Source organism: Geotrypetes seraphini, chromosome 8, assembly GCF_902459505.1.
Source record: "Geotrypetes seraphini chromosome 8, aGeoSer1.1, whole genome shotgun sequence".
Taxonomy (NCBI): domain Eukaryota; kingdom Metazoa; phylum Chordata; class Amphibia; order Gymnophiona; family Dermophiidae; genus Geotrypetes; species Geotrypetes seraphini.
In genome coordinates, this window is record NC_047091.1 from 122,611,836 (window position 1) to 122,622,125 (window position 10,290).

At 44.3% G+C, this 10,290-nt stretch overlaps 1 protein-coding gene across 2 annotated transcripts in view; it reads left to right on the forward strand.

Moving 5' to 3' along the window:
• The window catches only part of FGF22 (fibroblast growth factor 22), a 38,378-nt gene extending 32,538 nt beyond the window's left edge, over nucleotides 1–5,840 (forward strand). For both annotated transcript variants that reach the window (XM_033955634.1, XM_033955635.1), the window contains exon 5: nucleotides 5,316–5,840. In XM_033955634.1, coding sequence (XP_033811525.1) covers nucleotides 5,316–5,522 — 207 coding nt within the window. In that variant the 3' untranslated portion in view covers nucleotides 5,523–5,840. The remainder of the gene's footprint in view (nucleotides 1–5,315) is intronic.
• The last annotated feature ends 4,450 nt before the right edge of the window (nucleotides 5,841–10,290 follow it).

Genomic DNA, 10,290 nt, shown 5'->3' on the forward strand with positions numbered 1-10,290 from the left:
TCATCCCTAAAAAATGAAATGGGAAACGAGATATTCAACATTTTTCTCTATTGCACCAGTTTTATGGAACTCATTACCCTCATATTTGCATATAGAATCATCTTTTACTACATTCTGCGTCTCTTTAAAACCTATCTTTTTGAACAAGCATTTTCTTGTGATTAGTTGTTAAAATGGAAGTATTGGAGAACACAGTTTTGTATGTTCTTATGTAGCATCAGGAAATGAACAAGTCTAGGGTAATGAGTTCCATTAAAGCTAGTGCAATAGAGAAAAATCATGAGTGTCTCGTTTCCTATTTCATTTTTGAGGGATGAGGAATAATATGTGTTTCTGTCCTACTTTATTATTGGTGTTCTTTTCTTGTTTTTATTATAACAAATTTTTATTGTAAACTGCCTTGAATTGCATTGCAACAAAGACAGTATAGCAAGTTTAATAAATGAATAGAAGCATAAAACTAAATATTCTAAACTGTGACATCATTTAAGGTACAATAATGGTCTTGGAAAAAAAATCTAAGATCAACAGCCAAATTCTGTGACTAGCAACTGGTGCTGTGACTAAAAATCTAGGCTCAGATCCCCTGTTCTTTGAGCCAAGGTAGTTCCCAAGTGAACTACAGAGGCCCAGAGAGTGACCCTTGCCAGCTGAGTGGCACAGAGGATATGCCTTGGACATAGGAGCCAGCTTTTCAAAATTCAATGTAAATGACCCTTCCCTGGACATATTCAAGAACTATGGCCAATATAGAGGGTGCTTAAGCACCCAGAGAACTGGCACCTTTGGCCTGGGAACAAGCACTCCCTCCACCTTGAGCAGACAGAAGCCAGAAAGCATACATCCCTGAATTAATACAAGAGAAAGGCTTAAAATCTACAAGGGGATGTCTCTATAATTAAATTTGGGTTTTAAACTAGTTACTCAGAGCACAGATTACCTGGGAAGGGCAAGTAAAATACCAGAGAAACCTGAAAGCTTCTAACTGACACATGAATCACGTCACATAGCCCAAATATCAACTATGAATCAGGCCTTTGGTGTTTTGCATCAGCAGAGAAATTCCTGGCCTTCCATATCCACAGCAGCACCCTAACCCTTGCTGTAAAATTAAATCTCAGCTCTCCTAAAAAGAGAGATCCAGACCAGGTTGCCTCTTCTGTAGAGAAAGAACAAACTGTCCATACCTAACTAATTTCTCAGAAATGTGCAAAGTAGTGTCAGCCAATGCTGTGTTTAAAAGTTGGCCTTAACTGCCATTCCTCACAGCCATGTCTCATATCCACCCTCTGGCCTACAGTAGCAGGAACACAAAGCTATACATTCTCTCTAGCCTTTTTTCTAATCTCTAGCTCTACTGCAGACCTTTGGGCCAGCTGTTTATCTTTAGTTGTCACACTAGGCCTTGAATACAGGGCTGGCTCTACCTATGGAGCACTTGAAGCCCTGCCCAGGGTGCTGAAGATAAAAGGTACCAAAATCCCAGCCCGGTCTACCTTCAAACTTCTAGGGATAGACAGAAACATGGAAACATGGCAGCAGATAAATGACCCATCCAGTGTGCCCATCCGCAGCATCTCCTGTCACACACTTTAATTCATAGTAACATGACGGCAGATAAAGGCCAAATGGCCCATCTATTCTGCCCATTCACAGTAACCATTATCTCTTTCTCTCTCTGAGAGATCCCTTGTGCCTATCCCAGGCCCTCTTGAATTCAGACACAGTCTCTTTTTCCACCACCTCTTCCGGGAGACTGTTCCACACATCTACCACCCTTTCCGTAAAAACGTATTTCCTCAGATTACTCCGGAGCCTATCACCTTTTCCCCATTTATATTATGTAGGTAACGACTATCATATCTCCCCTCTCCCACCTTTCCTCCAAAGTATACAGGTTGAGATCTTTAAGTCTGTCTCCATACGCCTTATCACGAAGACCACACACCATTTTAGTAGCCTTCCTCTGGACAGACTCCATCCTTTTTATATCTTTTTGAAGGTGCAGTCTACAGAATTATACACAATATTATAATTGAGGCCTCACCAGAGTCTTATACAAAGGCATCAATATATCCTTTTTCCTACTGGCCATACCTCTCCCTATGCAACCTAGCATCCTTCTAGCTTTCACCATCACCTTTTCAACCTGTTTGGCCACCTTAAGATCATCACAAACAATCACACTGTCAAAGGCTTTGCTAAAATCTAAATACACCACATCTAGCACACATCCTCTATCCAATTCTCTAGTCACCCAGTCAAAGAGATTGATTAGATTTGTCTGACAAGTCCTACCTCTCGTGAATCCACAGGATTCTAGAAACTTGTTTTAAAAGCGTTTCCATTAATTTGCTTATTACAGAAGTCAGACTTACCAAACTGTAATTCCCTACTTCTTCCTTACTTACACTTTTGTGGAGATGGACCACATCTGCCCTTCTCTGGTACCACTCCTGACTCTAGAGACTCATTGAAAAGGTCAGTCAGCAGAGCTACCAGAACTTACCCAAGTTCCTTCAGCACCCTCGGATGTACACCATCCGGCCCCATCGCTTTGTCTACCTTAATTTTAGCTAACTCCTCATCTCCACCACCTCTACTGGGAGACTATTCCATGCATCTACCACCTTTTTTGTAAAAAAGTATTTCCTTAGATTACTCCTCAGCCTATCACCTCTTAACTTCATCCTATGCCCTCTCCTTTCAGAGTTTTCCTTCATTTGAAAAAGACTCACCTCCTGTACATTAAAGTCACAGAGATATTAAATCCCCTCTCTTCCTTCCTTCTTCCAGAGTATACATATACTAAGGTCTCTAAGTCTGTCACCACACAATTTATGACAAAGACCACTAACTAATTTTGTAGCAGCTTTCTGAACTGACTTCATTCTATGTATATCTTTTTGAAAGTGCAGTCTCCAGAATTACATACTCGGTGGTCTTCCTAATTTTTAAGTGAGAGCCATTTTGGGTCCAAAAGGGCTGAAGGAGAGCCATTAAATATCTTTCTACTTTGGGCCATGAGGCTTCTCAACATTCATTCCTACCAGAACACTTGGCCTTGGTCACACAATAAACCTTATGCAAACACAGGACCACAAACTAAAAGTCCTAATATACACAACTGAAACCCATGATTCCAAACTCTGCATGCAGTATACCACCAGAGAAGTATAGAGAAATGCATTTCTTCCTGAACAGTGCAAAATATAGACAGCAGATGTAAATTCTTAAAACTGACATATTGCAATCACTAAATTGAAAATAAATATTTTTTCCTACCTTTGTTTTCTGATGATTTTATTTTTCTAATCATCTTTTCCAAGGCTCCAGCTGTGCTACCTTCTATCTGTGCTCTTAACTGTTTCCAGGACCTTCTTATCTATTTGCTGTTTTCCTCTCCTTTACTTTCTTCTCTACATCCGTCTTTGACAATAAGTTTAACATTCAACTTCTTCTATTTTTCTGCTTCCTTCTTAATCTGTTTACTTTTCCATGTCTTCCCCTCCATAAGAACATAAGATTAGCCTTACTGGGTCAGACGAATGGTCCATCAAGCCCAGTAGCCCGTTCTCACGATGCCCAAACCAGGTCACTAGTATCTGGCCAAAACCCAAGGTGTAGCAATATTCCATGCTACCGATACAGGGCAAGCAGTGGCTTCCCCCGTGTCTTTCTCAATAACAGACTATGGACTTTTCCTCCAGGAACTTGTCCAAACCTTTCTTAAAATTAGCTACACTATCCGCTCTTACCACTCCATGTGTACCATCTCCTCCCTTCTTTGCCTTTCCCTTCCTCTCCATCCATGTGCACCATCTCCTCCCTCTTTGCTCTTCCCTCCCTCTCCATCCATGTGCCATCTCCTCCCTCTTTTCCCTTCCCTTCCTCTCCATGCAAGTGCCGCCATCTCCTCCCTCTCCATCCATGTGCCATCTCCTCCCTCTCTTTTCCCTTCCCTTCCTCTCCATGCATGTGCTGCCATCTCCTCCCTCCCTCTCCATCCATGTGCCATCTCCTCCCTCTCTTTTCCCTTCCCTTCCTCTCCATGCATGTGCTGCCATCTCCTCCCTCTGCCCTTCCCTTTCTCTCCATCCATGTGCACCATCTCCTTTCTTTCTCTGCCTTTCCCCTTTCCTCCACATCTTTCTTCTCCCAGAGATCTGGCATCTTCTTCCCCTTTGCCTCTTTGCCCCCTCCCAGTCAGGATTCGGCACTTTTTGTTTCCAGTGCTTCAGTCCTACATTCTTCAGGCTGCGGGCAGTGTGAATAAAGTAAACACGCTGCCTTCAGTAGCCCTGTAAACTTTCCCTCTGCTACTGCTTCCTATTACGGGAACAGGAAACTGTAGCAGAGGGAGAGCTTCTGGGGCTGCCAAAGTCAGCATATTTACTTCATTCACGCTGCCTATGGCCCAAAGAGTGCAGGACTGCAGCACTGGAAACAAAAAGAACCGGCTCCTGACAGGTTCCAAGAGCCGCCAATGGCTTGTAGGTCTTGCAATGAATACCACTGGCATGCAGTATTCCAAATGGGGCCTCACCACTTATACAATGGCACTATCACCAACGTTTTCTGATAGCTTATACACCACTTATACAATGGCACTATCACCAACGTTTTCTATGCACCCAAGCATCTTCCTAGCTTTGACCATTGTTTTTTCTACCTGTTTTGCCACCTTGAGATTATCAGTCATCCCCAAGTCCTGCTCTTCCTTCATACTCAAAACTACTTTGCCTCCTATACTATACCATTCTCCTGAATTTTTGCAGTTCTAGTGCATAACCCTGCATTTTTTAGTATTAAATCTTAGTTGTCAATTGCCGGACCATTCTTCAAGCTTTGCTAGATCCTGCCTCATGTTATCCACACCCTCTGGGGTGTCTACCTTATTGAAGAGCTTGGCATCATCCGCAAAAAGGTGATAGACTGGAATTTTGGCACCCTTTGTAATCAATTCAGTAAGCCAGTACTTCACCTGGCCCAGCAGAAGGGAAAGACTTGAGAGAGAAAGGGAGACAATGGATCATGAAGGAGGGGAGGGAAGGAGCGAGATACTAGATTGCAGTGGTGGTGGTAGTGGGTGCCAATGCAAAAGTTGGCTCATGGCACAAGAGACCCTTGAGGCAGCCCTGCTTGAATCTAAGGAGAACCCCTATTTTGTGGGTAGTGAAAATCCAGATGTCAAATCTGGCTCCATATTTGTTTCTAATAGGGCAACACCCTAAATTTAAGTGGAGTTGTGACAACTCTGAAGAGACTGTGTAACTCATGAATCATTCTCATGTTGTCCCTTTCTCTCCTCTTAGAAGCTGTACAGCCCCAGTTGCAAATTCAAGGAGCGCATAGAGGAAAATGGTTACAATACATATGCATCCCTGCCCTGGAGGCACCACAGACGACCCATGTTCATCTCTCTGAACAGCAGCGGCAGGCCAAGGAGAGGCTACAAGACCCGCCGAAAACACTCTTCCACCCATTTCCTGCCCATGCTGCTTTCCCCTACCACTAGCTGACATTTCACAGGCAGAGGCAGATTTCATTTTCAATTAGTTTGGGAATATTTATATTTTGTAATGAAAGTGACAAGGCAGACTGCAGTGTTGGAGAACATGATGCTGAAGGCTGCCTTTCCCGAGAGAAGAGCAGCTGGGCTGTTCTGTGTCTGGCCAGAACATAATGCAACTGGAGTCCTGAGTGCCTGAAAGTACTGGTGGCTGTGCTGCACAAGACAAGACACTAATTCTGAACACACTTGCAGTTCTGTAACAGGACCATGAACATAGCCATGCAGAGAATGTGTGTAAAAAAAAATAAAATAAAATGCAATGTGATGTCACAGGCCAAGCTTAATTACTTCCAGCATGGCCAACACACGAAGTAGCAGGGCGATACCATGCAATATAGTATGCACCTGATAACCCACAGCCTGCCGCCTGCCCCATTCCCTCATGGGCTCAGGTGGCAAAAGAAACAAGCCTAGCTTGCACTTAGAGGGTAAACCCCAGCAAGCCCCCTCCCCCAAACATCCCCGATTATCCTACAGGGACTAATACTTTCATTCAGGCTAGAATGACTGGGTAACCATTGACCCAAAGTAAATGATTAGGGCTCTCAGATGGATTGGCTGTTCATGAAATTAAAGTAATATTCATGCCACTGCTGAATGCAAGAGAGTCATGCAGACATTCTGAAAGCCAAACCCATCCATAGGTAAAAACTCTTAACTGTACCACCTCTATTTCATCAGGAAGAGCACTAACCTCATTTTAATCATGTTTCCTGGGTATTGTCTTGAAATATATTTAAGTGAGGTTCCACAGCATAAGGGTTGATAACTCACCATGACCTCCAAACTGCTCTGCACCCAGAAGCTGCAGAACTGAAGTAGCCATTTTTCTTTTTTAAAATTCCAAAAAAGCAGTTACTTACCGTAACAGGTGTTATCCAGGGACAGCAGGCAGCTATTCTCACTTATGGGTGATGTCATCCACGGAGCCCGGATGCGGACAGCCTCGCAAGCAGACTTACTTGAAGAAACTTAGAAGTTTTGAGTCAGCTGCACCGCGCATGCGCAAGTGCCTTTCCGCCCAGCGCAGGGTGAGTCTCCTCAGTTCAGATAGCTAGCAGAGAAGCCAACCAGGGGAGGTGGGTGAGTTGTGAGAATAGCTGCTTGCTGTCCCTGGATAACACCTGTTATGGTAAGTAACTGTGCTTTATCCCAGGACAAGCAGGCAGCATATTCTCACATATGGGTGACCTCCAAGCTAACCAGAATGGGATGGTGACAGCATTGGCAACTTAGGAGAATAAATTTTGTAATACTCTCTGGCCAAAATGGCCATCCCATCTGGAGAAAACATCCAGACAATAGTGAGACGTGAAAGTATGAACTGAGGACCAGGTAGCAACTTTGCAAATTTCCTCAATAGGTGTGGATCTGAGGAAAGCCACTGAAGCTGCCATTGCTCTGACTTTGTGGGATGTGACTCAACTCTGTAGTCGTAATCCAGCCTGAGCATAGCAGAAAGAGATACAAGTAGCCATCCAGTTAGAGATGGTACGCTTAGAGATTGGATGTCCCAACTTGTTTGGATCGAAGGAGACAAAAAGTTGAGGAGCAGTTTTGTGTGGTTTGGTGCGTTCCAAGTAGAAGGCCAAAGCATGCTTGTAGTCCAGAGTATGAAGAGCTGATTCTACAGGATGAGAATGAAGTCTTGGAAAAAACACTGGAAGTACAATAGATTGGTTGAGATGAAATTCTGAAACCACTTTAGGTAGAAATTTTGGATGAGTATGAAGGACCACCTTGTGAGCAGATGTGAGGGTAAAGAGAAACACCACTTTCCAAGTGAGATACTTCAGATGAGCTGTAGACATTGGTTCAAATGAAGGCTTCATCAATTGAGCAAGAACAACATTGAGATCCCAAACCACTGGAGGCAGTTTGAGAGGAGGTTTGACATTGAAAAGTCCTTTCATGAATCTGGAAACCACCGGATGAGCAGAGAGGGATTTCCCTTCAATAGGCTGATGGAAAGCAGCAATTGCACTAAGATGGACTTGGATTGATGTAGACTTGAGGTCAGAGGTGGGTAAGTGCAAAAGATAATCCAGAACAGAAGATAAGGAGGAATCTTGAGGCTTCTTATCATGAGAAACGTACCACATAGAAAATCTAGTCCATTTTTGGTGGTAGCATTATCTAGTGGCAGGCTTCCTAGAAGCTTCTAAAATGTCTCTTACAGGTTGAGAAAACTGAAGAGGAGTTATGTTGAGAGGTACCAAGCTGTCAGGTGTAGAGATGGTTGGGATGAAGCAGAGATCCCTGACTCTGTGTAAGCAGAGATGGAAAAACTGGTAGCAGATATGGCTCCCTGCTACTGAGTTGAAGTAGAAGAGTTGTCTCGGCCACCATGGTAGCATGTCATTGTTCAACTTGACAAGAGTCTTGAGAATGAGAGGGAATGGAGGGAATGCATACAGGAAGAGATTCGTCCATTCCAGTAGAAAAGTATCTGTCTCGAGGATATATCCTGGAGCAGAACTGGGGCAGTTTGTGGTTGCGGGGAGCTGCAAAGAGTTCTATCTGAGGTGTTCCCCACTGCGAAAAAATGTGATGAAGAGGCGAGGAATTGAGTGTCCATTCGTGAGGTTGGAGAAGACGACTCAAGTTGTCCGCCAAGCAATTTTTCACCCCTTGGATGTAGACAGCTTTGAGGAAGGTGTTGTGGCGGATTGCCCAGTCGCAAACCTTCAGAGCTTCTTGACAAAGAGAAGGAGATCCCGTCCCGTCTCCCCCCCACGTTTGTTGACATAGTACATGGCGACTTTGTTGTCCGTCCGAATGAGGACTACCTGGTCGTGAAGATGTTGAAAATCGCTCTGAGTTCCAACAGATTGATGTGAGACTGACGATCCGTACTGGTCCAGTGGCCTTGAGTACGGAGACCATCTAGATGAGCGCACCAAGCGTAGGTCGATGAATCTGTTGTGAGGATCTTCTGAGAGGGAGCCGTTTGAAACAGCAAGCCTCTGGAGAGATTGGAAGAGAGCATCCACCAGCGGAGAGACTGTCTCAAGGAAGGAGTGACTGCAAAGTGTTGAGAGAGTGGGTAGCAAGCCTGCATCCACTGAGAGGCCAGGGTCCACTAAGGGATTCTGAAGTGAAGTCTGGCAAAGGGAGTCACGTGTACTGTGGAGGCCATGTGACCTAGTAGTACCATCATGTGTCTTGTTGAGATTGAAGAATGGGAAGACACTGCATGACAGAGTTGAAGGAGAGCTTCCAGACATTGATGTAGAAGGAATGCTCTGAGTTGGATAGTGTCCAGAACATCTCTGATGAATTGTAGATTCTGAGAAGGCTGAAGTTGAGATTTGGGAAAGTTGATTTCGAATCCCAAACTTTGTAGAAACCACGTAGTCCGTTGGGTCGCTACAATAACCCCCTGAGATGTTGAATCTTTGATGAGCCAGTCATCGAGGTAGGGAAATACCTGAAGACCATGGTTCCTTAGAGCTGCTGCTACCACCACCAGGCACTTGGTAAACACTCTGGGAGATGAAGTCAGGCCAAAGGGTAGCACTCTGTATTGATAATGCAGATTCCCCACCCGAAATCTGAGATATTGACGGGAGGCCGGATTAATGAGAACATGAGTATAAGCCTCCTTGAGATCCAGAGAGCATAACCAGTTGTTCTGATCTAGAAGGGGATAAAGTGACGCCAGGGACAACATACAAAATTTTTCTTTGACTAAAAATTTGTTGAGAGCCCTGAGATCCAGAATGGGTCACAGATTGCCTGTCTTCTTCGGAACGAGGAAGTAACAGGAGTAAAACCCCCTGTTCTGCTGTTCGAAAGGAACTGGCTCGATGGCACGGAGACGAAGCAGAGCTTGAGTTTCCTGAAGAAGGACGGTCTGAGATGGACTGGAAGGATACTCTCTTGGAGGAAGTTCTGGTGGAGCTTGAGTGAAACAAAGAGAGTATCCTTCCTTGATGATTGACAGCACCCAGAGGTCGGATGTAATTGTCTCCCATCAATGATAAAAATGATGGAGACGACCTCCTATGGGGGGAAGTGAGGACAGAGACAGAACGGTGGAGGTTATGCTCTGTTTCAAACAGTCAAAAAGGCTGCGCAGCCTTAGGTGCAGCAAAAGGTTGAGATTTCTGTTGCTTCTGATTCTGCTGTTTCTTGGGAGGTGGATGAGTGTAAGGAGCCGTTCTCGGAGCAAAACGCCTCTGGAAAATTGGAGGAGGTCGTGCAGGCTTGGCAGGAGCTGGCTTAGGCTTTGGTTTGACAATGGAAGCAAAATATTTTTAATGTTCAGACAATTTCTTGGTGGCTATCTCAACAGATTCATCGAAGAGGTCATTGCCTGCACAAGGAATATTAGCCAAACGGTCCTGAAGATTAGGGTCCATGTCAATGGTGCAAAGCCAGGCCAGGTGATGCTTTGCTACAGAACAACTGGCGGACAACTCGAAGGCATCATAAGAAGACTGGAGAAGATGTAATCTGAGTTGTGACAGAGTAGCTATGACTTCTTGAAATTTGAAGTGCTTCTGTGTATCTAAATAGCTGAGAAATTTAGGAAGAAGATCAATGAGGAACTTGAAATAAGTGACAAAATGAAAATTATAATTGAGGACTTTGGAGGACATCATAGCATTTTGGTAAAGGCGACATCCAAACTTGTCCATGGTTTTCCCTTCCAGGACGGACGGTAGCATAAACTCTGGAAGGATGGGATCTTTTCAAGGACTCCACAAGCA